Source organism: Petromyzon marinus, chromosome 29 (assembly GCF_048934315.1).
Source record: "Petromyzon marinus isolate PM22_M1 ecotype Great Lakes invasive population chromosome 29, UKy_Petmar_22M1.pri1.0, whole genome shotgun sequence".
Taxonomy (NCBI): Eukaryota; Metazoa; Chordata; class Hyperoartia; order Petromyzontiformes; family Petromyzontidae; genus Petromyzon; species Petromyzon marinus.
Genome location: NC_133695.1, coordinates 8,231,227 through 8,257,756, shown reverse-complemented (window position 1 = coordinate 8,257,756; position 26,530 = coordinate 8,231,227). Strand labels below are relative to the sequence as shown.

The 26,530-nt window shown below is 53.2% G+C and overlaps 2 protein-coding genes across 4 annotated transcripts; both read right to left on the bottom strand.

The window, feature by feature from the left end:
• Positions 1 to 1,972: 1,972 nt before the first annotated feature.
• LOC116947201 (vascular endothelial growth factor A-like) lies at positions 1,973 to 16,252 on the bottom strand. Its single transcript, XM_032962697.2, has 8 exons — positions 9,916 to 16,252; positions 7,329 to 7,374; positions 6,405 to 6,601; positions 4,988 to 5,064; positions 3,946 to 3,999; positions 3,715 to 3,795; positions 2,981 to 3,118; positions 1,973 to 2,155 (listed from the first exon to the last, which is right to left on the bottom strand). Exons 1-8 carry the CDS (start codon positions 9,994 to 9,996, stop codon positions 2,077 to 2,079), a joined length of 753 nt encoding a protein of 250 aa, XP_032818588.2. The 5' UTR covers positions 9,997 to 16,252; the 3' UTR covers positions 1,973 to 2,076.
• Positions 16,253 to 18,230: 1,978 nt separating this feature from the next.
• CDCA5 (cell division cycle associated 5) lies at positions 18,231 to 25,324 on the bottom strand. Of its 3 annotated transcripts, none has more exons than XM_032962700.2 (7): positions 25,189 to 25,324; positions 25,005 to 25,147; positions 23,241 to 23,323; positions 22,181 to 22,240; positions 22,020 to 22,055; positions 19,397 to 19,888; positions 18,231 to 18,578 (listed from the first exon to the last, which is right to left on the bottom strand). In XM_032962700.2, the coding sequence occupies exons 2-7, from the start codon at positions 25,108 to 25,110 to the stop codon at positions 18,498 to 18,500; spliced, it is 858 nt and encodes a 285-aa protein (XP_032818591.1). In that variant the 5' UTR covers positions 25,111 to 25,147; positions 25,189 to 25,324; the 3' UTR covers positions 18,231 to 18,497. The 3 variants fall into 3 exon arrangements, with proteins under 3 accessions (XP_032818591.1, XP_075926657.1, XP_032818592.1); XM_076070542.1 differs by having other exon boundaries at positions 25,056 to 25,147; positions 25,189 to 25,320; XM_032962701.2 differs by having other exon boundaries at positions 25,056 to 25,319.
• Positions 25,325 to 26,530: the final 1,206 nt, after the last annotated feature.

Below are 26,530 nucleotides of genomic sequence, written 5' to 3'. Positions count from 1 at the left end.
AGAGTCTCTCGCGAGCCACGTGATGGGGGCCGCGTGGGGGTGGGGGTGGCGCGCACGGGGCGGGAGGGGTGGGGGGACCTGCGGGGAGAGCTACGGGGGGGGGTCAGCCACGTGATGATGCGGGGGAGGGGGGCGTGAGAGGGGGGGCACGTGACGACGCCGAGGGTGGGGGGGGGGAAGCCACGTGACGACGCGGGGGGAGCGGGGCGGGGTGAGCCACGTGACCATCACAGCCGAGCACGTGATCGCTGTTGCATCTCCAGCAAGCCGCCCGTTAGCCACGAGGTGGCGTCAACGTCAAACCACGACGCTTGTGCCAGGCTAGGTGCGCGCTGAGCTCACGTCAAGTGTCGAAGGCTCGCTGCTGACAGGTTACTGGACAGGCCCAGGTGCCATGGGCTGACTGGCAGACGCACCACCTGTGCCCCCCACTGTGCCAACTTATCCCGCCGGCGCTCCGCTCGTCCGTCGTGAGCGTCGATCCTGCGCCCTCTACTGTTACTCCTCACCTCTCAACGCTCCTATCATTAATCCAAGCACTCCTCACCGCCACTCACCTCATCACTTTCACCACTCCTCACCGCCACTCACCTCATCACTTTCACCACTCCTCACCGCCACTCACCTCATCATCCCAGCACTCCTCACCGCCACTCACCCCATCACTTTCACCACTCCTCACCGCCACTCACCTCATCACTTTCACCACTCCTCACCGCCACTCACCTCATCACTTTCACCACTCCTCACCGCCACTCACCTCATCATCCCAGCACTCCTCACCGCCACTCACCTCATCACTTTCACAACTCTTCACCGCCACTCACCTCATCACTTTCACCACTCCTCACCGCCACTCACCTCATCACTTTCACCACTCCTCACCGCCACTCACCTCATCATCCCAGCACTCCTCACCGCCACTCACCTCATCACTTTCACCTCATCACTTTCACCACTCTTCATCCTCACCGATCCTCAATCTTCTATCATCAATACATTTCACAGGGGCTTATCCACGCCTCCCATGGTTACACAGTAATTAACGAGCCCCTAATTAGCCCCTCCCATCAAACCTCGGCGAATTGTTACGATTCGGAGACGCGAGTAGATCCAAGTGGCGAGGAGTGTAGCTCCACTCGTGGTCGCAAGGGACACGTCCCATCGATTGCAACCACCAACGATACAAACCGACCACGCTGGAGCGAGTGGCTCTCAGCAACCGTGAAGGTGCGCGAGTTCAAATCCTGGTTGGGGCGGATGACTCGCCCTATCATCACCAACTTCCTCCGGGGTTGATACAATGGGTACCAATAATGTGGGAAAACAGCCGTTGTTCTCTGGCGTAAGAACCCCCTCCCCCCACACCCCCCCGCCATAGGAATGTGGAATTTCCACCACCGGCTCTGCAGGGCAGTAACCAGAAGATGAGCACCAATGAGTCAATGGTCATTTAAGCATAAAATCGCTTTGACTTTTTTTAATGAAAAATAACCTCGCGCACAAAAGCGACACGCGCAACGCAGAGCGTGAAATAATCGGTGAGTGCCGCGAAGGGCCGACCAGGGGACCGAGCGTGGGCCCGTCGTGGTGGAGATGGTGATGGTGGTGATGATTATAGTGATGGTGCATGTGGCACTCGGAGCTGAAACTGAGACACGGTGCCTCTGCTCCAGGTTTCTGCAGTGGAGTGAGATGAGAGGGGAATGCGTGTGTGTATGTGCGTGACTGCGTGCGCGTTGATCACGACGTGACGGACCACGGCTTGCACGGACGCTGCGCAGCGCTCTCCTTCCTACCTGTGCGTCACAAAGCTCAACGCACGACAGGCGCTCTACGGGGTGCTGTAAAGTATCCGTCAGACAACTATAAATATCTCAGCCAGTCCAAACTACGGCAGGCGAGAGGCACGTGGAGCCACTCGGGGAAACGCGGAGCCACTCTGGGAGACGTGGGGCCCCCGGGAAGACGCGGGGCCGCGTGGGGCCCCGGGGACCAGCCTCCTCCTGCCCCAAGCCCCGTGTCGCCCTGGGGGACGGAGCCACGTGGAGACCGAGGACGCTGTCCCCCGACTCCTCACGGTGGCCGCGGTGGCGACGTCGAGCCGCTCCTGTTCAGAGCTTCCCACCTCCTCCTCCTCCGACGGCCATTGCACCTGCGAGGCGGAGGAGGGACGCAAGGCATTGGGACGCGACGCGTGGCGCGGCCAGGGTCGCCGATGGGTTAAGAAAGCGCCTACACTCTATGTCCACATCCCGCATGCTGCACGCTTAATGAGAGGTTGGGGGCAAGCGAGCAGAGAGGTGGAGAGGGGAGGAGGGAGGACATGCCTGTGGCGGAAAACGAGGGTCTGTGAAGACGGGCACTGAGCTAGGATGTAAGAAGAAAGAGCGGAGGTTGTGCCATGAGACAATTATGATTGTGTTATTGCTCTGCTTGTTTAGCCAGCAAACCTTCACTGAGTCTTAAAGAACCTTTTTCAGGAGGGTCCTGCCGGGTTTTCCCACTTGAGTCATTGGCAATGTAATTTTTCAAATTTGCACCGTAACTCTGGCACTCAATGGCCTACTCTTATTTTAATGATGTCACGGATTTTTTAACGTCCGCTGTGAAGCATACGGCGCCGCGTATTCCAACGGCTCATACCGCATTAGAGTGGGGAGTGGTGGCACAGTGGTTAGGGCACTACACTACAAACACAGTGCCCTAAGTTCGATTCCCACCCATGGCCAAAACTGGTGACAATGATCTGAACCCATCTTGAGCTTCTCCTAGGTCGACTAAGCCTGAAATAAGTACCTTGTGCTGTGTGTAAACATCGTCTCGAGAGAGAGGCAAAGGCAGCCAGGCGTGATTGCTGGCCACCCACCCCCTCGTGTGCTGCGCCGGCCTTCATCAGTGCTACTCGCTAACAGCAATTGCCCCAACAGCCTGTTAAGGCTATAGTGTGTTATTGTGCGTGTGTGTTCGTGCGCAGCACCTGCACGTGTGTGGGTTGAACACGCGGCCTCGCCGCCGGCACCGCGCGTCTGTGGCTTTGCACGCGCACTGGCACGTGCGTGCGTCCTGCCGGTAGAGGTGCGCGTGGCGGGGGGCACAGGGGGGGCACCCGGGGGCACTGCGTGGTGGCGGGGTGGTAGCACAAAGAGTACACTGGTATCACGGGCAGCACCGCCAGTACACTGGCATCACGCTTGCGTGGCTGACAGGAGAGATCCGTGTGGACCTGATCATGGTAACGAGAGGCGACGCGAGGTGCTGCTGCTCAATGGAGGCGGCACTCATCTCCTCTTCACGCCCCTGCAGAGCCAGTGGTGGGAAAAAAAATCCACATTCCTCTGTCGCCTGTGACGGGGGCGAGTCCATAGGACAAACGCTGTTAAATTCGCCACAAAGTTATTTTTATTTTATCGACGCTGGAGGAAGGGTTGATGGGGTAAGTCAACCCCCCCCCCCCGACCTTTATTTGAACTCTCGACATTCTGGTTGCTGTGAGTCGATCTGTTCTAACAACGATGTCAGCAAACCCCACACACCACCTCCCGTCCTGTGGTACAGGTGCAAAGAAGTGAGGCTTTCTCAAATGTGTTCGTGTTGCCCCATCGAGCGAGCGATGGCCCTGAAGACGATTTGGTAGAGCCATCGTTCACTCGCACCCGTTCTAAATGAGAACGCGCGTTGGAATGGACGTTGTGCCAGGCTAGGCGCACTCACTTGCTCGGCGGCTTGCGGCCGTGTTTCTTCCGCTCTCTCCGGACACCCGGCTCTTTCTTCCCGTTGCGATGCGGTGTCCGGCTGCGAGCGAGCAGAGGGACACACCGTGACTCTCGTGACTGCAGCGCGCACGTGCCCCGTGACGGCCGTTAACCGTGACCGCAACGTTCACAACGGCCACGGAACCAAACAAAACCGATCGGAGCGACACGCGCGGTCACGCACCCTCACCTCTCTGGCGCCGGCTGCTGCTGCGGCGGCGGCGGCTGCTGCTGGGCGGGCTCCCTGCGAGGGAGAGACGGCAAGTTAGACGAGACGGGACCCCCTGCAGGAAACTCGCACTGCACGCCCCTCTACCCCGCATCCATGTGTGTCTGTGTGTGCGTGTATGTGCTCACAAACAGAACTTGCCCCAACAGGCTTTGTGGGCTATGTGGGGGGGGGGGGGGGGGGGGGGCTTTGTGTGCGTGAGTGTGTGATTGAGTGAAAGGGTGAGTGCTTATGGCGAGTTCTGGTTTGGCAGCGGAGGTTTCACTCAGAATCAGTTGAGCGCCATTATATTTTCATCGGTTGCACAATGTTGTGATGAAGCTACCTAGTCTTTTGCTCCACAAGAAGCTCCAGGTCTTCTCAGCCACAGCTATATCCTCCCTTACCTATGCTTGTGAAACGTGGACCCCTCTGAAGGAACATCTGCGCCTGTTTGAAACATTCCGTTTGTGAGGATGGGATTGTGTCCAAACATTTGGACGCAGTCCCATCAGTGAGCTCCTCCAGTAGGCAAGGCTGCGTTAGCCCGCATGTCCAGCCACCGCATGCCCAAACAGCTTTTGTTCGGCTGGATAGAGGAAACTAAACGGATGCACCACAGGCTAGAGAAGAGATGGACTGATGTGGTACAGGAGGATGTGGAGCCGATTGGACTTGCCGATGACTGGTAACAGCGGTGTCCAGATCGGCCTCGATGGAGGAAGCTCGTGAAGGATGCTACTGGGCATTTGGAGGCAGTCGCCTTCCATCAACAACGGAGGGTGGAGGAGCGACGCTCACAACAACCAACGAGTGGAGCAACGGGCAGCTAAAACGCAAGTTGGCACAATGGGGAGCACAGGTGGTGGATCTCCCTGTCATCTCAATCAGTCAGCACCTCGATTTGTACCTCGCCTGGCACAAGCACCGTAGTGACATCATGGCCACTAAGTGGCAAATGACGGCTGTTATACAGTGAATGAGTCGATATGCGAGTGAGTGGGTGAACGAGCGGGCCGCTCACCTGCACTCGCACGCCGTGTGCTCCACAAACGTCATCTCCTCCAGGCGATGATCCTGGAGCGGCCTGATCAGCAACACCTGGGGATGACACGAAACGGGGTCAACGGCACGCGGTGCCACACCCAACCATCCAAACCCCAACCTCCCCACCACCCAATCACCCATCCTTCCAAATCACCCAACCTCCTTATATCAACAAGCAGACAATTTGCCTCCTCCACATACCTGTCCCTCTACATAAAAAAAGTCTTTTCCACATCCCACCAGCCATCCTCTTTCAAATCATGAGCGCGAATCGTTTGTTACACAATACCTGCCGATGGAATCAGGCCGCTCGCGTCAAATCCAAAGCGCCGATCCATCACGGTCATGTTTACTGCGCCACATTGCAAAGTGCCGCCTTGCTGCGCTCTTCACTGTCTGCTGTCCCCTCTGAAGTAGGGCCCTTGCCCAAAACGTCAGCCTACCGCACGTGTTTTTGTTACCGAGCAGGGGGCTCGTGGCGAACACTGAGGCGACGATCAACAATGTTAGAGCCAATCAGAATCCTCGCCAGTGGAACAGCCTGCCAGGGGAGCTGAGGGCTTCACAATCATGAGGATATTTCACGTTAAATCTAAAAACTTACTTTTTTAAACTTGCTTTTACTTAAGATTATTTGACAGTGTGTTTTTTTTTAATATGCCTTTGTTAGCAAATTATTATAATGCGATTTTGTTTTGTCTGGAAATTGCTTTTATTGTTCTTGCACTTTAGTCTTTTAACAATATATTCTTGGTTCTTTCGGTAAAGTCACGTAGAAGGGAAACAATAAAATAATAAAAATATAAAACAATACAATTCTCACGACGTTTCGACTGCAACACAAGCAGTCATCATCAGGTGTGAAAACCACAGCAAGAAAATTTGAAAAAAGTGGCTTTTTTTTTAAACCGCCACTTTTTTCAAATTATCTTGTTGTGGTTTTCACACCTGATGATGATTGCTTGTGTTGCAGTCGAAACCGTCGTGAGAATTTTATTGTTTTATATTTTTATTATTTTATTGTTTCCCTTCTACGTGACTTTACCGAAAGAACCAAGAATATGAATCCCTGCAGTTACGAAAGCTTTAAATCAAAATGTATTTTAACAATTTTTATTTTACCTGGACAGCACTTTGAATGGCTTCTTTTGCACGAAATAGTGCTATAGAAATAAAGACTTGATTGATTGATCCTATTTCATTATTGCTACCCACGCCTTCGTTTTTCACTCAGTGTTCCTGTTCCCCCGTAGACTGGAGTATAGGCACATCACGAAGAACAATCGCGATAGGTATACCGGATGCAGTGTGCCGGATGTGAAACAAAAATACCACCCCTTTGTGGAATCACCGGGGGGTGGATCTCGGGGGCCCTGCCATGCGACCCTCCTCACCTGCAGGGTGACGTTGGCCGTGGCCGTGGCCTCGCATCGGGCCGATTCGTCCCCGCAGCAGCCCGAGCAGCGGCGCAGGGCGACGCACGCTGGGCGGAAGAACCACTCCACGGCGCCCTGCCGCTCTGAGGCCACGGACACCATGCGCTCCGCGGGGCGGCACTGCGAGCGGCGCCACACCTCCTCCAGGCGCACCACTGGGTGGTGGAACATTCGCCGTTACACCGGCCGTGCGTACGCTCAAAGCCACGCGTGCACTAGCCGAGAAGATCCGGAGCTTCGTCTGACGCGACAGACCAGGCAGCTTTCACACAGTTACTTACGCAGTTCATGAAATGTCGCTTTACCGATGCGAAGTGAAAAGTCCTCTGTTGCCAAACCGGAGCTGGTCATAAGCACCATCCCCATGTAAGGGTACTCCACTACTCTCCAAAACTGCCCCTTCACTCATGGGGAGGGGAGGTGGTGGAGTATTTGATGACAGCAGAAGAGTCTCGAACTCTTTCCCAGAGTGAGCAGCAATTGCCATATGATCAGCAAACTTAACATAATTGACCAATCGAGAGCCACATCCCTTAACCACACTCACGCATCGATCAGCCGCCCATTGTATTTGTACCAGATGGAAATTATTCTGGTACAGCCATGGAAAGCTTCGCGAACTACATGGTCAAAGAAGATGTTAAACAGTGTAGGGACTAGAGGACATCCCTGTCACACCCCAAGGTGAACAGCGAATGGCTCCCAATTCCCGGCTACGCAACTTTACCCAGGCCTGCGCACCATCATGAAGGCCCTTAAGGATTGTGAGCAGGTCAGGGACCCCGAAAGCATGAATAATAACCTAGAGCCCTGGCTTATTGATGGTAGCATAGGCCCTGACCAGGTGTGTGCGTACATATGTGCACACACCTGCGCACTCACCTGGCAGGGTGAGCTGCGCTCTGTGTCGCCCGCGGCCGAGCCCCGCCTGGAAGTGACACAGAGAGCAAGCGAGGTCAGCTGGGTTCGTGACCTCCCTCGTTTCACGTTGCCACTCGCCAGTCTCACGCATGACCCGTGGTGCGTGTGTGTTGTGTGCATAGTGCAAGGTCACACAGAAGAGACTCATTGTGACCACACCAAACCGGGAATCTCTGCTTCTGTGAACTCGCACGGTCCTTCAAAATAATAATGACCAGCCATGATCGATCGACTGCTGGATGAAGGCCTCCCCAAGCCACCACCACCTCTCACGATTCTGCGATGTGACGATCCTGCGATGTGACGATCCATCCAGCACCTGCAGGTGAACTGATTTCATTTATCCAACTCCCCGGTGGAGGTGCTCTCAATCGTGTTCCATTCCTAGGCTGCCGCTCCATTATTATTCTTGGCTATGGTCCCTCCCGGCTGTGCCGTGTCCTGCCCAAGCCCCACTCACGTTTCTGAGCAGTTTGGGTGATGTCTCTAACCTGCGTATCTTCTCTAATCCACACGCTCCTCTTTCTGCCGCTGTATCATTCTCGATGCGATTCTGCGAACTTGTCAGTGTTTGCTCTGTAATGTTCAGCTGTGACCGCGCGCTTCTGAACCATACCAGCGCTCAACTAATTCAGACAAAAGAATCCGAGTCTCAAACACACTTGCAGGAGGGTCCTGCTCCATTGGGATATTCGGCCATGAGAGTTTGGATTCATGCCGGAGGAACCGGAAGAAAACCCACCACGCGGACCCGGGGATGATGCTCAAAGGTCCACACAGACGTGTTCGTAAACCCATTTGCGGCACTGCCATCGCCTGAGCATCTCGCAGCGCAACAGAGCGTTTCACAAATCTCTGTGTGATCCACCAACCCCTGCCTCCCAAGCGCGAGTATCACAGGCGTGCACAACCACCGCGGACTCGTCAGGAGCACCCGTGTGTGGCCAGACACTAAAGTGATGAATCTTGACTGTGGTTCATCACACTCTGTAATTACAGTCTATGTGCAGTCTACCCCGATGTTCGTCGCAAATTGAGCAGGATTTTGGGGTAAATGTGAACCCCTCTGATGAACCCCAACGCGCGTTCACGTCGATTAATCACCAGGGGCACAACGACATATTCCAACGGGGGGGGGGGCTATCCAAGATACCACTGTGGGCCCCCCTCCTTTCTCCCGACTCACTTTTCCGGAAATAGCTACGAATGTTTTTACCCTGTATACAATGTTAGGCTATAACTATGTATATACTATTTTAGCTGCACCGTGTATTAGGTTTAGAGGAAGACAGTCTCACGGTGACGTTATTGATTTAAAAAAAATGTAAAGGTACAATACTCACAATTAAGTTATCATGCGTCTTGCTTTCATGCCGGTCAATCGGTCTAGGATTTCCTCAAAGGGGGTGGATCGCCCAACCTTCTTCTCTATTCGGCTTTGGTCCGGAGGAGACCCGCAGGTACATTTTTACAATGAAACAATTAACAGAATAATTTTCTATTAACATGTTTTTACTTGTTGTGGCGTCACGTAAAGCTGCCGTATACCTCAAAGTTGCGTCCCTGCTAATAACCAGGTCGAGACTGCGGAGACGCATGCCCTGAGGGCTTCCACCTGGTTCAATGAAGGATCTCTCTGCTTTCGCCTCGTCTGACACAGTCGGACCCGGATTATATTTAGGCAAAGCGTTTTGCGGCTGCTCAGATGAGCAGTGAGGCATTGGTGCGCCCCGGTAGCGAGATGTTTAACTACCTCGCCTGGTCTGCAGGTCGTGGATTCGATCCCGAAGCCTGTTGTGTATTTCGAGTTTGCATGGTCTGTCTCCCCGTTGTCGCATGGATTTTTCTCTGGGTCCTCCGGTTTTCCCCTCTACATTTAGAAACATGGGTTTAGAGTGTATGGCTGCTATACATTTCCAGGCGATAAGCTATCATTTGTGGCCAGGTTGCTTACAAATAAAAGAGCTGTATCCCTCAATGGGCCTTACCTGGTAAAATAAAAAGTTTAGTTTAAAATAAAAAAAATAGTTTAGTTTAAAATAAAAAAATAGTTTAGTTGGAAATAAAAACAATTAGTTTAGTTTAAAATAAGAAGCGTAGTTTTCTTTCAAACCTCAAAACAGCCATCCAGAGACAGCGGCGAAAATTCCGCGGTCATATGGTGACGGCAAGTCGATCTAAATCACAACCATTGTTGATCTTCCCCACAGGGTGGTACCAATTTTATCGCCCCGGAGGGAAGTATGATGAGCTGAGTCAACACCCGCCAACCCGGCTTTGAACTCGCGACATTCCAATTAGTGCGAGCTGCCTCTCGCTCTCTGGCGTTAAATATCTCCAGAATGAACCCGCGCGTTACCATCTTCTCGGTAACCACAGAGTGCCAAACGACTCAGCCAGCGGTGGTTTTAATGAGAGCGCCGTCGAGCGTGACCCCATCACGCGGTGACTGATGGCGCAGACCACGCTCCCCAGCCACGCTCATTCACCACCGACACTAACCGCCTTCATTATCCACGCTCGTTTGACCACCAGCAACCGCGCGCACCTGTGCTGTGGCCGCGAACAGCAGCAACAGCAGCAGCAGCAGAAGCAGGGGCCCCAGGGCCCCGTGTCGTCTTCTCCACATGGGGGGCCGTGCCCCCCCCCACCGCCTCCAACTCTCCCGGCTCCCCGAGAAGCGGGGTCGCTACCCCGCGGGCCCCATGTGGGCCCTGGGACGAGGCGGTGGAGTAGAGCAGGGGACCCGGCGTCCCGGCGAGGGGACAGACGTCGACTTCTGATGTTGGTGGCGACTCGGCGTCTGGGGGCCGCCTAAACGTCCCCGGCGTGGAGCCGCCGCGCTCGGCCCGGTCTCCTTCTCCTCCGCGTCTCCCAACTCTCGTCTCCCGTGGCCGCCTGGCGCTTAAATAGCGGAGCGAGTGGAGGGGCGGGGCACGGGGTGTGGGGGGTCTCACACCCTCACCTGTCCAGAGACCCCAACAATTCCACCCCTCTCTCTAACTCACACAAGACAAAGATCCCCCGTATAACCTTAACATACTCCTGGGGCAAGTACCGTTTGCGAGCGCACTTGACAACACGCGAACACGCTGACATACCAACACTGACACACGAAGAGGCTCGCACATTTGACAAACACACCATCAAACGCACACACAGACATACCAACACTGACACACTGACACACGGACATTCCAACACTGACACACGCATCGACACGGGCACAAACCAACATTGACCCACACACATTGACACGCGGCTACACCAACGATGACACCCTTACACATTAATCGTTACCATGCAGTCAGACACCAACACATAGACACACGAACGAATTAACAGACAGGTTCGCAGACCGACACGGTCACCCACACCACACAGTGACACACCAACACATTCCGACACACTCCCATTCACAAACACAATAGTACACAAAAAAACAAAGACCTCCCGCGTACAGCCTTTAACAGACTGTTGGGGCAAGTGCTGTCAGCGAGCACCTATGAAAGTCGGCACGGCACACGACGGGGTGAGTGGCCAGAACCATGCCCGGCCGCCTTTGTCTCCCCAGTGGCGAAGTTTACACATCGAAAAGGTACTCATTTGAGGCCGAGTCGACCCAGGGGAGGCCCAGGATCGATTCAGATGATCGACACTGGTGTTGGCCGTGAGCGGGAATCGAACTTGGGTCACCGGGTTCACATTGTAGCGCGTTAACCACTGCGCCACAGTTCCCCACACGCAGCCACCAGCACTTGACGCTCACAAACTCGCGCCCCTCTTCCACTCTCGAGCGCTTCTCACGCACCCAGCGCGGGCCCCCACTCCACCCGGGGGTCCCGGCTCCACGCGTCGAGGGCCCTCGATCGCGCAGCGTCCCGGGAGGCCCCACTCCGGGGAGGCGGTGGGGGTCGTAGTGGTGGCGAGAAGAGGTTTTGGTATTAAAAATAATGCGGCCCGTGGCTCCGGCATTGAGGCCGGGAACCTAGGGTCAAACCCCGCCAGGCACAATTGGGACGACCTCTCGCTGCACGGGTATCATTCACAACGACGTGAATGGAGGCAACATCGTAAATAAGCAACAAGTCGCCTTCTTCCCAGATCGCCACAAGGAGGAACGGGGGTCGATGCGACTCCAAGCCCACGCTGTAGCCACTGTGGCCATGGAGTCTGTGATGTAGTTGCGTGGAGGAGCGTGTGGAGCCGCCGCGAGGCGGGGGGGGGACATGAGAAGAATTCCTGGCGTTCCGTACGGCTATCGGGCCCACATCTCCACCCGCAGCCGCTGATTCAGGCAATTGTGCACCTGCCAGCGCCCGTGTTATCACGCCGCGCAGAGCCACAACACGGTGGGGCCAGCACCGTCCCGGGTCCCCACCTGCGCCTGCCGTGAAGAAGCCACGGACCGGGGTAGGAGACGGCTCCCACCCTTCTCCCCAGCCCTGCCCGGCTCACCCTCATCCACCCCTCCCCCACCATTACACGTCGCTTATCCAAATTTAATACCCGGCGAAATGCGCCCGGATAAAGCCATCACCCCTCATCCCAACAGCACAACGCGCACGTGGGTGACGATTTTATTCATGTGCGTAGAGATAGCGTGAAGAAACGCATGCTTAAAATTACACCGAGACAGAGCGAGGAACACATGCATGACCAAACACACGCACACGAGAGGAATGAGATTGTGGATTTGGGTCGGACACACTGCGATAAGGGACGACTATGGTCGAGACTAACAATAGAATAGCAGCTGAAGGACAGGTCGAGCCAGAGAACACGTCTCCCTCCTCGTGGAGATAAAGTGATTGGAGGAATCCATCTGCGCGCGACTTGTCGCGTAGCGGAACTGCAAGGGACGGCGATGACTCGCGAAAGGTCTTCAACCGGCAGTGGATTGATCGTGGCTGGTATTTTTGTGGGTGCAAAATGTGGATGTGAAACCCCGTGTCCGAGTGGCCGACGTGGCGGGCGGTCGCGAGCAGAGCGGCGTCACACCGGCGTGAGCGCACGCCTCTGACCCGAGTATGCGTTAACCGAGTATGTGTTAACCGAGTATGTGTTAACCGAGTATGTGTTAACCGAGCAGCTGGGTGCACGGGAGGAAGCGTCACATCTGCGTTGCACCTAGGGCCCTTCTCCCTTCTGTCGCTTGCAAAAGGGACATTGCTGTGCATCACCACGCCATGGGCAGTCACTCTCAGCATTCGTCCTTGACAACAAAGACGAGAACGCACCGAGATACACTATTTGGCAACAAAAATCCGCCAAGACGTGGTGTTCCAAACCAGCTTGGCAGCCTCACCGTGACATCACCGACTTTTGGATCAGCATCAAGGCTGTTGTGAAGCCGATATCTTGGACCCAAACAAAAACTCAAAACAATGGCCCGCCCGTCACCCCCCCTTGCCAGCCAGGGCTCTCCGGTCGGTGATGTAATGTTGTGTGGGAGGGGAGTTCTGCGTTTTGCCATCGCTCACTCCCAGCTGCCACAAGCGCCGATCTCGCTGCCCACACGCATCGTCTGCACTTACACGCAGGGCACGCCTGGCACACGCACGCGCGAGGGGGCATGCCTGTCGCACGCGCTTGGCACAGACGCGGCGTGTTTGTCGAACGCGCCGATCGGCCCGCGCGTTCACCGGGATTATTCTGGAATTGTGCTAACAGACAGCAATGACTCTGCTGCGTGCCCCTACATCTCAGTCAAATCTGACGGATGGCGGAGGGGCGTGGGAACCGTGGTGACAACTTTCGAGGAACAAGCGCGTGGCCAAAAGATTTCATGGGCGCGCGTCGTCACGCCGGGGACACGGGGGGATGTTTCGCTGGCGCCCGCACCACCCACGCCAGTGCCTCCTGGTTGGAAGAGGGAGCTGGATCACTGTCACGTTGCGTCAGTGAGAGGAGTTCTGTAGAGAGCACGAAGCCACCTTTTCTAATTGCACAGAATTATTATCGCACCGGCGCAGAGGAAGATATTTCGCTGGCACCCACGTCACCAATCCTGGCAGTGTCGAGCCGCTTGCTTGGCCACACGGTCACCACAGCCGCCCACGGGGCGAAGTCCTCGCAGTCCCCTCCACCGCGAAACACGACCCTCCACCACACCCCGGGCACCAGCGGGCTCTTTAACGCTTTACACAATCAACACGTTCTCCGTTACGTAAACATCTGGTAATCGCGCCTCGTGTCAATGCTTAATTTGCGGTGCGCACATTCCCACCGCCCGCAGACGGACGCCGTGGGGCTCCGCGTGCGACTGTTCACGTCATGGCTCAGCGACCGCTACAGTGGCCGAGCGTGGAGAGACGCGCGATGTAACGCAGACCCGGCCCCACAACAACCCTCGACGAATGCGGGCTCCTCCACGCGCGCTAGCGCGCGCACACGCACGCAGCCCGAGAAGATAACATCTGCTCGCCGGTAAGCACGCCGCTGTGAGCTCCACCTTGCTACGCATCCGAGATCCACGCCTCCACTCGCTCTTCCGCGGGCTCGCCGAACACAGTCGCAGGTCCCCTGGGCTGTCAACGTCTCCAGGACACCTGGGCCTCCTTCTTCTGGGCAGCTGTGGGAGTTCTGCGACACTGCTCGCCACTTCAAAATAATCACGCTAATGCACAATCATAACAAAACCACCCTCAATCCATGCCAATGTTTCTGTAACATAACTTGACAGTTTTGTAAAATATCATTTGTGAGCCAACTTTCGTTACAGGAAGTACATTTTTTTACGTAATATTGGTTTATGTTTTGTGTTCAGTTTCCAATTTTTTCTGGAACAATGTTATTTTTGCTCTTATTACTATTTTCGTCATTGTTGTACTTGTTTTAATGTTATTGCTTTCATCTTCATTTCTCTGCTCGTTACACAAAATCAACGTGAACCTCCACGCTGCACCGTCACCATGACTACACTGAGCAGGTAATTAGGGGCCGATGAGGGGGGACACGTGATTCCCCTGGCAGTTCCCACGCCATCATTACTCCCCCTGCAGCTCTGAGCGCACTCGTCGACAAATATCCCCCATAACCATTTTCAGGAGATTGGGGCAAGTGCTATGAGTGGGCCGTGCGGCAAAACCTTGCTTGGCCACCTTTGTCTCCCCAGACGTAATATTTACAGTGCATCAGGTACTCATTTAAGGTTGAGTCGAACTAGAACCGGTTTGGATTTTTGTCACCGCCAATGACGGTGAGCAGGAATCGAACTCGGATTCATGGTTTTATAGTGCAGTGCACTAACCACTGCGCCACCACTCCCGACACCGAGACACGCCAACGGACATGTACATTGTGCACGCAAAACAGACGCGCACGCACTCGCGCACACAAGCAAAGGAACGCTTGCACACAGCGCTGTCACACACCTGCGCGACACGACTCGGTATCGGCTGGGAGATCAGGCGTGGTGCAGCGGTGGAGCGCCACGCGGCCATGCCGGTGCTCTGTGCGGCGGGCCTCCACCGCCCCCACGCCGACAGCCCCCGCTTGCAGGAATTCACAACAAACGCGAGACTTGAAAACACGAGACCCGGCGCTCGGCCCCGAGTCTCCCTGCCTGGGCCCCCCGGGGGCACGGGGACACGGGCGCAGGCGGGCCCTCGTCACACACGAGCAGCGGAGGGGAAAATCTCATTGCGGCGCATTCACACGAACGGCTCCCTACGTGGCACGGCGCGTCCCGCGGCAACGACCGCTCTCCCGAGGGTGCAGCGTACGGGCCCACCTTTTGTCAACGCGCTTCTGAATGAGGGTCGTAGGGGTTATTTTGACCATACTTCACCACCCTGGTGGATATTGCTGGTAGGCGAAGGCAGGGAGCATAGGTGTGGGAGCACAGACGTTGTCAATCGTTCTCAATGCCGCCACGGGTGGAATATGCGATGAACGGTGGTCGGACAATTGCCGATATAGGCATTGGCGTGGTCTCCACGAGTCTGTCGACCAAGGAGGAAGAGAAGACCTAAGTCCAGATGGTGTTGGAGGTCACTGTGTGTCGACTGTGTGGCAGCTACGGGATCTGGCGGAGGACGTGTCGGTAGGAAGGTGTGGTGGTGGCACCAGCGGTGTCGGCCACGATGACTTCTCGATCGGGATTCGATCCGAGTGAAATCGGTGAATGTTTTCACCTCCCAACTTTTACAAAACCATGGGTTTTAAACTTGGGAGCTCAACCCACACCATAGTCATGGGGCAAATGTGGACAGTGACACTGGATTCGAACTGAAGAGGTTTGCAAACCTGTCAACCCCTTATCAGTGTCTACCTTATTACAGACCAATTCAGACTTTATTGGTCACGGCGTGCCCCTTATAAATCTCAACGTTCATCCTACAAAGTCCAATCACAAGGGAGAAAAACCCCCCAAAAAATAGACTTTTTTCCCATACTGAAACGGCTGTATGCCGTATGAACCTGAAAACTCAATTTCCCTGTACAAGAATATGGGCAAACCGTATGGGTTGACAGGTATGGGTTTGCGTGCTTGAATCTGGCAGTCAAACCTGGTTAATACTGTTGTGTGAAATTAACCGTAACATACCACGCATCGTCTGCTTTGCCGGCGGACGTTAAAGATCCATTGACACCATTCGTAGGTCATTATGTGCCTGCGTTGCTGTCCAATGTGCAAAATTAAAAAAATGACAGAAAATTATTACGTAGCAACAATCACCTGTACTGGAAAAACTTGGCTGGACCCTCCTGAACAAGTGTCTGGAGACCCAGTGACGCTTCCCAGGGTAAACAAGCATATTACTACAGCAGTTGTAATAACCTTGAATATTACCGTAGTAATAATTCCTAGAGCGTGCGGGCCGCACCCAACGTGGCAGCAGCGAACAAATGAGACGTGGGCAGCCCCCCCATCACCCTGCTCCCCCCTGACGTCCCACCACCCACCCCCTAGCCACGCCCGGATTAGCGAAGCGACAGGTGGCACGGGCACGCGGGTCTCCTGCAGATTCCTCTCGCCGCCGGGTCTACGGCCAAATCTGCCGTCACCACCTGCCAAAAACAGCCCCCGTGAAACGCGCGACGACGCAGGAGGGAACCGTTCATCGCGGCGTTTAGTCACGCTCCACAACACAAAAACTAACCGAGCGTTCTGCGCCCTCGCTCGCCAAGCCGGCATCCGCGAGATATGCGGCGTAAATGAAGCGGCGAACGCGGCGAGCGGCGGGTACCTCGGCTCGCGCCGTAACGTGAGCCGCCGTCTCCGACGGCCCCGTGACGAGCACCAGGCCCCCCGTCTCCACATCTGGAGCGGCGCCAGAAGGGAGCGGCCCGCTCCGCTCGCAATGCTCGCGGCGTCTGCGAGCACAAGCATCTCCGTGTCACGGCGCGCGCGTCGCAGTGCGTGTGCGGCGCGTGTGTCGGTGCCTGCGCCCGTGTGTGCAGAATGTGTGCAGAATGTGTGCGTGTGTATCCCAGTGAGCGTGCACTTATGCAGACCGTGCATGTACGCGGGCTGTGCGTGTGCACCCAGGGTGCGTGTGCGTCTCAGCTTATGTACATGCCAGTGTGTTCATGTCCGTGCTGCATTGTCTGCACGTCCCAGTATATGCATGCAGTGTGTCTATGTGTGACTATGTAACACATTCATTATTGGAGTGACATCTGAACTGGTGCCAGGCTGCCCCAAATTCAACTCGGCTTCATACGAGTTCCGTGTGATGTGTAAATATCAGCACTGGGGAAACAAAATAAGTTTCGTCGTCCACCCAATACCTCGTGTTGTACCTCCAGCCTTGATAGGTGTTCCCCCTAACACCACTTGCCCCAATAACCTATGCAGCCTCCACAGATCAATATCTTTGTACCTGCTAGCACATCTTCACGAAAGGGGGCTGCTACCTGTTGCACACCTTTGTCGATACTCGCATAGAGGGCAGTGCATACCCAGAGGTGTGAGCACGGGAGATGGTGGGTGTGCGAGTGCTTAGTCCAACACCAGTGACGAATATCTGAACTGGTCCTGGGCCTCCCGTAGGTGGACTCAGCCATAAACGAGTACCTCATGTGATGCATAAGAATTGCCACTAGGGTAACAAAGGTGTTCTGGCCACCCAACCCCCTCGTGTGCCGTGCTCGCTAACGGCTGTTGCCCCGAGTCTGTGAACGCTTTACGGGGGATCTTTGTATTTGTAGTGTCCTTAAGTGATATCTGTGTGGAGGTGTGCGCGTGCAGCTTTGTGCGTGTTGTGGTGGGGGGCACCAACGTGGGGGGCCCGCGCCGTCGTGTCGGCGTTGACAGTGCGCCGATCATCAGTGTGATTGATTGCTGCCTGGAAAGACACCGCTGGCACAATCGGATGGATTAACACAATGAGGCGAACCCGTGCCAACTTTCTTTCGCGGTTATATTTACACGGCCTATTATTACGGCGCGGCGAACAATCAACGGTGCCTGCACCTCCTCATAAGGGAACACTATGTAAAAACACCACAAATAACCGTGAGCCGAGCTATCAAATGAAGATGGACAAGTACAAGCCAACAGAATGCGCAGACAATTTTAAAGCGAGCGCTCGCGTGCGCGGGATATAATTAGCGGACGAAGACGTGGAGGGAAAGGTGCGTGGTGGAGGGCCGGCGTGCCGGCGCCGACATCTGTTGGTGCGGCGCGGGGCCCGGCACGCAGGAATGAAGGAGACCCCCCCCGTCGCCACGACGCGCCCCCCCCCCACCCATCCGACACAGCCGCGCGTCTCTGAGAGACAAAACCTTAAGGGATAGGCGCACTGGCTTGGCGTGACTGGCCTGGCACGCGTGACATCGGCCGAGCCGCGTGCAGAATCACGACCGCGAAGGTGATGGCTACCAGACCCCGGCAGGGAGCAGCAGCGATGCGTCGTGAGTCAAAAGGGAGTTTTATTGACAGGTGGCGATATGCGCGGACGGTACACGCTACAGACGACTACGTCACAGTTCAAGCGAGGGTCCTGAGAGCAGCTTTACCCAGGAGCTACGTGAGCGGAGAAAATTTAAATACAAAATAGACAGCCGGAGGTTCATAACAAAATACCAGAAAATGGCAACACACAGAGGCGAAGAGTTTTCTTTATACATGCGGGCGGAGGCGCACACGCCGTTTGGTTTTGAAGCGTGCAACGTCGTTAGTTATTCCATAATGAGTTCAAACTTCTCTGCTTCATCGAACTCAGCATTCATCTGTGCCGCCAGCTTCTCAAACTCCCGCACCTGAAACACACGAGGACTGGGGTCAGCGGCCAGACATCGCAGCCCAGAGCCCGTGCGCCACTTCCACCCAGCCACCCGATGCCACAGCAGGCATTGAGAGCACAATAATAGGACAACCACCCAATACGTAGGTTTCACCTTAACACACATCTTTTCGTATCAAATATTACGATTCATAATTGATTTGTGGCGAGGCCACGTAATGATCTGGCTAAAGTTGTGTCGAGAGGAACCCTCCACCACCCGACACAGCCAAGCAAATTAATTGTCGTGCGTACAACCTTTTAACGACGCGCCAACTATTACTGTTTCAGCTCACACCTAAGTTGAATAAAAAACCTAAATAAAAGTTAGCAAATAAATACAAGTCAAATGCAACTCGTTTAGAAAACAATTAGAAAACCCATCACAGCAGAAGATAATGTGTGGGCTCGAAACAAATCGGTGAGTGGCAATGGGCATCCCCACAGTCTAGAGGTGGGACCTCTCCATGTATGAGGCTCTCAGAGGGACAGGGCAGTCGTGAACACGACTGTTCTGTACTGACGAGTCCTAACGATGACGAACTTCAGGCGTCCGTTTCACCGCTGCCTCTGTTGGGACGGCCATATTTATTAACTCTCCTCTAGAGCTGGTGACCTAAACGATTCTATGGCCACACACTCGGCTCTTGTCCAGAGCAGGTTGAGGGTGTTGCACGTGCGCCGTGGTGGTCACGTGGCGTGCATGTGGGGTGTTCGGATGGGGGTGGTGCCTGCCTGCCGCGTGCGAGCCGCGCGCCGCTACGCACCGACGGGCGCCGGCGCGGAGCCACTCACCCCAATTTTGACGATCTTGCACCGTTTCCGCCGTGCCTTATCATCCCCGAGCTCGATGCCTGGCAAACACTGCTTGCGCTTGCCGGGCGAGGCCTGCTCCAACGAGGTCTGGTCCAGCGCGGCGGAGAGATGCTGCAAGGTCTCCTGGGGCACCAACCGCAAGGGGGACACGTCCTCCAGGGGCGCCGAGGTCAGGAGGCTCTCGAAGCCGAAGAGGGAGGGCCGCTGGGACACGAAGCCCTCGCTGGGGGTGGACGTGTGCGAGGCCCGGCGCGACGGGGACTCGGGCTCCGGGCGTAGGCGAGTGTACGAGCGGCGCACGCGCTGGGACATCGGAGTGGTTGCCGCCAGTGCCTTGGCCCCGCCGGTGCTAAGTGGCGACAGGACGCGGGTCTCCATGTCGCTAAGCCGCACGCTGCGTCGCTTAGGCGACAAGGGGCAGTCGGACTGGCTCGAGGTGTTCTCCGAGTCACCGTCGTACGGGTCCAAGGTCTGCGGGGACGACACAGCGGCACAAGCTTTCATCTCGCACCACAGCTGCAGACTGGGATTGTTAAGGACAACCCAAGCAGGAGTGGCTGGGTGGCTCAGAGGTCACAGCACTGGACCCGGATTACGGAGATCCTGGATCCTCAAAGGTATCGAGTTGATGGTCTCAGCCTGGTCACTTATGAATGCATAACATTCTATTTGATTTTAATTTGGATGCATTTCAACTCTGAATTAAATATCGATTCGCTTTTCATACAACAAACCTCGATCTCATATGCAGAGCATGTGGTAAGGGATGCCTCCTACTCATTACAGTGAGGGAAAAAAGTATTTGATCCCTTGCTGATTTTGTACGTTTGCCCACTGACGAAGAAATGATCAGTCTATAATTTTAATGGTAGGTTTATTTGAACAGTGAGAGACAGCATAACAACAAAAAAATCCAGAAAAACGCATGTCAAAAATGTTATAAATTTATTTGCATTTTAATGAGGGAAATAAGTATTTGACCCCTCTGCAAAACATGACTTAGTACTTGGTGGCAAAACCCTTGTTGGCAATCAGAGGTCAGACGTTTCTTGCAGTTGGCCACCAGGTTTCCACACATCTCAGGAGGGATTTTGTCCCACTCGTCTTTGCAGATCTTCTCCAAGTCATTAAGGTTTCGAGGCTGACGTTTGGCAACTCGAACCTTCAGCTCCCTCCACAGATTTTCTATGGGATTAAGGTCTGGAGGCTGGCTAGGCCACTCCAGGACCTTAATGTGCTTCTTCTTGAGCCACTCCTTTGTTGCCTTGGCCGTGTTTTGGGTCATTGTCATGCTGGAATACCCATCCACGACCCATTTTCAATGCCCTGGCTGAGGGAAGGAGGTTCTCACCCAAGATTTGACGGTACATGGCCCCGTCCATCGTCCCTTTGATGCGGTGAAGTTGTCCTGTCCCCTTAGCAGAAAAACACCCCCAAAGCACAATGTTTCCACCTCCATGGTTGACGGTGGGGATGGTGTTCTTTGGGTCATAGGCAGCATTCCTCCTCCTCCAAACATGGCGAGTTGAGTTGATGCCAAAGAGCTCCATTTTGGTCTCATCTGACCACAACACTTTCACCCAGTTGTCCTCTGAATCATTCAGATGTTCATTGGCAAACTTCAGACGGGCATGTATATGTGCTTTCTTGAGCAGGGGGACCTTGCGGGCGCTGCAGGATTTCAGTCCTTCACGGCGTAGTGTTACCAATTGTTTTATTGGTGACTATGGTCCCAGCTGCCTTGAGATCATTGACAAGATCCTCCCGTGTAGTTCTGGGTTGATTCCTCAGTTCTCATGATCATTGCAACTCCACGAGGTGAGATCTTGCATGGAGCTCCAGGCCGAGGAGATTGACAGTTCTTATGTGTTTCTTCCATTTGCGAATAATCGCATCAATTGTTGTCACCTTCTCACCAAGCTGCTTGGCAATGGTCTTGTAGCCCATTCCAGCCTTGTGTCGGTCTACAATCTTGTCCCTGACATCCTTGGAGAGCGCTTTGGTCTTGGCCATGGTGGAGAGTTTGGAATCTGATTGATTGATTGCTTCTGTGGACAGGTGTCTTTTATACAGGTAACAAGCTGAGATTAGGAGCACTCCCTTTAAGAGTGTTCCTAATCTCAGCTCGTTACCTGTATAAAAGACACCTGGGAGCCAGAAATCTTTCTGATTGAGAGAGGGTCAAATACTTGTTTCCCTCATTAAAATGCAAATCAATTTATAACATTTTTGACATGCGTTTTTCTGGATTTTCTTGTTGTTATTCTGTCTCTCACTGTTCAAATAAACCTACCATTAAAATTAGACTGATAATTTCTTTTTTTTCAGTGGGCAAACGTACAAATTCAGCAGGGGATCAAATACTTTTTTCCCTCACTGTATGTACCAGAGGTCACTCGAAGGGGTAAGCTCTGTGATATGTGCTTCCATGGGGCCTTGTCCAAGAGGAACACTCGCATTGCTATATTAGATTTCCAAATGGATTTGTCTCGTGCTATGACATAACAGCAAAATTGGGATAAAATTTTGGGTAGACAATGGCAAACAAGACGGATTATCATTGCCGCAGTCACAGACGCAGGGGTGGACGCGCAGCGCTCACCTTGTGAGATTTTGAGTCCTTGCTGAGGTCGCTGGCCTGCAAGGCAAACACAAGGTAAATTACATTTTAATAAAACGGCCAAGGCCAAATTGCAGTGATTTTCATACGCGCTTTTCTCAGTGATATCAGTGGGGCCCGAGTTTTGCGCGACCTCCGCTCACCATCGTCTTCCTGGGAGCAAACTTCTTCGGGGCCGGAGATGGGACAGCTGCTGCTTCTGCCTGCAATGCACACAAGTGGCACAACATCGCAGTGACACTTAGCTACACAGTGACACAAACCTATAGTGTGACACAGGATGAACCAAGGGTTGATGTCCACAGTCAGGCGGTGGTGCTGGCTATGCAGGTGTCCACTGGAGCTATGCACTTTTACATCTAGATTAAAAACTAATTTATTTGGAACAGCTTGGTGTTTAGTTTGTTGTCCTTCCCCCGCACTTCCGATTAGCACAGTTCGCTACGTAGTGTGAAATAAGTTCAACACACCGTACATACATATTGTAATCGGCACTGTGGCAGGGGTAGGTGAATAACACAAATGTTGTGAGACTCCCTTCCCGTGGGCGTCGAGGTGCCATACCCTAGCTTGCCAGGTGGTATTATAAAAATGTCGACTCCACGTTTTCCACCTGTACGGGAGTGTTGTCGTGTTGCACTACAGGTTTTCCCTGGGTGCTCCAGTTTCCTCCCAAATGTAAACACGGACTAACTGGCTGATAACACGTTAATATAATAGAGGGCTGCAGAGCTTGGGCAATTGTTGGCACCAGCTTACCACATGGTGTTGCCTTTCCACTCGGCGGTGGTTCCTCCTCGCGCCTCGATGCCGCACTCTACCAGAGTGCGTGAATACTATGTGGTGCCGCGTTAGGGTGCTATAATTAATTATACTAGATTATATACAGACAGGAGATGTCCATCTCTCACGATCTTCAGCGTATCGTATGGAGGGTCCCGTACGAATGCCCCCCCCCCCCTCCACAACCCAACCACCAACTGATCAATTTCCTTTTCACCTCTTGCCTTGCAGAGCCATTTCATCCATTTTCCCTTGCATCCATTATTTTCTCTCTCTCTCAACATTAATAACGCGTGATCAATCGCTTTCAAAATCTGCAAATGTAAAAAAGGGGGCTTAAAACCCAGCGGGGCCTCGTGAGTTCATCGGCAGGGTTGGCACGCGACCCACCGCTGCGACCCACCGTGAGCCATGCCTTACCTCCTTGGCTCGGAGGAGCCTCCTCTTGCTGTCGGCTCGAGTCTCCCGGCTCACGTCCATATCCGAGCACGAGGACACATCCACTAGGGGAGCAGAGATTACGCGCGCATCATCAAACCACACTTACCAATAATAAAGGTTTATTTTTTTGGGTGGTTAGATCGCTTAAATATAAATGCGTCCCTTAACCCAAACAACCACCCGAGACGGCCAATTAGTAAGGTTGGTCACGTAAACAAAACGTGCCAATTAGGGACTCGTTCAGCACACCGGTGTGTTGGAAAGTAAATCCACAACATGTACATTGAGCACGACGTTTCGCTGGTGATTACAACCAGTTTCAAACAGGCGATTTGCCAGAATTGTGATATCAGTGAGCCTATCGTGTGCGAAGACCAGAGGGGGGGGTCAATGTACTGTACCTGTCAACCCCTTATCAGTGCCTACTTTTATTACATATAGTATTACTATACTATATAGTATTCATTATATAGTGTAGTGTATACCCAGTTACTGTTAATAGCTCAGATGTGTAGGCTTTGACTTTAACATAGCCATTTCTGTGACAAGTCACAAGCTAATCACTCGGTTATTTCAATGCTAAATTCTCCTAGTTATTTCAATGCTAAATTATCCTGTTTGATTTGTACTAGGTGCCTTTGTGAATGTGTATGCTTTGACTTTAACATAGCCATTTCTGTGACCAGTCACAAGCTAATCACTCAGCTATTTCAATGCTAAATTCTATGCTAATTTCTTTGTCAAGGCGCTTTGTTTCTTCTCACACAGCTTAAAGGTCGCGATCTGAGCTTGGCTTTGATCGCTCCAGCGCTGTCCTCCAGACAGTCTCGTCCCTTCACCTGATGAAGGCCGCTTGTGTTGTGGCCGAAACGTCGTGAGAATTTCATTGTTATTTTATTTTATCAATGTATTATTTTATTCTCATTCTACGTGACTTTACCGAAAGAACCAAAGAAGGAAAATTCAGACCTTATTGGTGAACCCGTGCCCTTATAAATCTCAACGTTCATCATACAAAGTTCCGTCACAAGGGACAAACACAAAGACAATTGTTTTGCCCGTATCGAAACGACTGCCCGCGGTGTGGACCTGAAAACTGAACAAGCATACGGGTAAAGCGTATGGGTTGACAGGTATGAATGTATATCATTAAAATGGATCATTATAATCTGAGAATATGCAGTATCTATTACCGGTTGGATTACAGTTAATCAAATAAATAACCTGAATATACATTAAGTTAAACGCTGTATTACTTAATACAAGCAACGCCGAGCCTACAGCAATCAGAACGGTTAAAATAGTTTGACTGCTCTCAATTGCAAAAGATTATTTAATTGCACTCGACCATGCGATAATTACTTAAACACGAAACACCACCACCATCTGCATCAACAGAACGTCCATGTTGTTGGCACGCGTGTGGTGCCGCCCCTGCCAACTATTTATCTGCAGTTTTATTTTAATCCGGGAGGGGAGGAGGACGAGGAGGTACCCTCCGGTGCGGTGTGCAGTCAACGGTCGCCACTGAGGGAGACAAAGGCGGCCGGGCGGGCGTGGTGTTGGCCACCCCCGTCGTGTGCCGCGTCGGCCTTCGTTAGCGCTCGCGAACGGCACCTTGCCCCAGGAGGCCGCTACGGGCTACGCGGGGGACGGGAGGGGAGGGATCTCCGTCTCTGTGAATGATGGGAACTACGAAGTAACTAAGTAACTAACTATGAACTCTGTGAAACTCGCGTGTACCCGACGTGGTGCACGTGGGGCGGCTGCACTTGGCAGTCCCCCGGGACGCACCCGACTCCGCGGGGCACGATGCGCCGCTGCTCTTGGCTTTGCGTCTCGCCGCCATGGGAAGGCGGGAAGGGAAGGCGAGAAGGCGAGAAGAGAGGCGGGAGGAGGGTGGGGAGGCGGGAAGGCGAGAGAAGAGCTGCGGGAGGAGGGTGGGGAGGCGGGAAGGCGGGAAGAGCCACGGCGGAGCGCGACAGGCGACGAGGGCGGAAATTGTTTCAAATTTTGCGGTAAGGGGGAAGTGACGTCACGCAAGCGTGGCGGGGAAGTGGCGTCATTCGTCCAGGGGAAGGAATTACGTCACGCAGCGGGGGGGGAGGGGGAATGACGTCACGCACAGAATGGATGAGTGACGTCACGCAACCGGGTGACGTCACGCGCCCGTTCAGTGTCTCCATCAGCTGTGTCGGGTTCACGTGAACCAATGTTGGTGAACTGCCAGATTCAGTTTCTTTTTAAGTTTTCAGTTTCATTTATTTGGTGTAGCCCAGATGATGATAGGCGAGGACCGCTTTGTTAAATTTGGGCCCGGGGTCCAACTAAAAATAAATCGACAACAAAATACAAGATGAAAAAATAACTACTTTTAATTTACTGTGCAAGGACCACTGAGCTATTTTTTTTTCAGAAGCGACCTGACCACAAATGATAGCTCAACGAAGTGGCTGGCTTATTTATGTGGACACGTGTAGCGGCCAAATACTCTTAAAACGCATGTCGAATTCTAAATGTGGAGGGTAAAAACCGGAGGACCCAGAGAGAAAAATCCACGGCGACCACGGGGAGAGAGAGAGAGACACGCAAACTTCAAATACACAGCAGCAGGAGTCAGGGTCGGACTGAACGACCTCCTGTGTACCACGCGAGGTAGTTAACATTTTGCCCCGGCGGCGTTCTGCGACTGCGGCTCACGGGGGCTGGAGGACGAAACGTTGCCTCCACCCCCATCACATTAATAGCCTACAACGATTGAAAGCTTTCGTGACTGCAGGGATTCACATTCTTGGTTCTTTCGGTAAAGTCACCACGTAGAAGGGAAACAATAAAAAATAATAAAGTAATATAAAACAATAAAATTCTCACGACGTTTCGACTGCAACACAAGCAATCATCATCATCAGGCGTGAAAACCACAACAAGTCGAAACGTCGTGAGAATTTTATTGTTTTATATTTTTTAATTTATTTTATTGTTACCCTTCTACGTGGTGACTTTACCGAAAGAACCAAGAAGATATCTTCTTTGGTTCTTTCGGTAAAGTCACGTAGAATGAGAATAAAATAATAAATTGATAAAATAAAATAACACAATAAAATTCTCACGTTTCGGCCACAACACAAGCGGCCTTCATCAGGTGAAGGGACGAGAAGGCCTCTTGTGTTGTGGCCGAAACGTCGTGAGAATTTTGTGTTATTTTATCAATTTATGATTTTATTCTCATTCTACGTGACTTTACCGAAAGAACCAAAGAAGATGAATCC

Excerpts from the sequence above, each read along its gene's own strand:
- LOC116947201 (XM_032962697.2), bottom strand. The coding sequence starts at position 9,996 with ATGTGGAGAAGACGACACGGGGCCCTGGGGCCCCTGCTTCTGCTGCTG. Across the intron at positions 4,000-4,987 it reads CACACGGCGTGCGAGTGCAG|GGAGCCCGCCCAGCAGCAGC; the intron begins GTGAGCGGCCCG and ends TCTCCCTCGCAG. Across the intron at positions 3,119-3,714 it reads GGCCGCAAGCCGCCGAGCAA|TGCCCCCGGGTGCCCCCCCT; the intron begins GTGAGTGCGCCT and ends GCCACCACGCAG.
- CDCA5 (XM_032962700.2), bottom strand. The coding sequence starts at position 25,110 with ATGGCGGCGAGACGCAAAGCCAAGAGCAGCGGCGCATCGTGCCCCGCG. Across the intron at positions 22,241-23,240 it reads GGCTCCTCCGAGCCAAGGAG|GCAGAAGCAGCAGCTGTCCC; the intron begins GTAAGGCATGGC and ends TGTGCATTGCAG. Across the intron at positions 22,056-22,180 it reads TTGCTCCCAGGAAGACGATG|GCCAGCGACCTCAGCAAGGA; the intron begins GTGAGCGGAGGT and ends TTTGCCTTGCAG.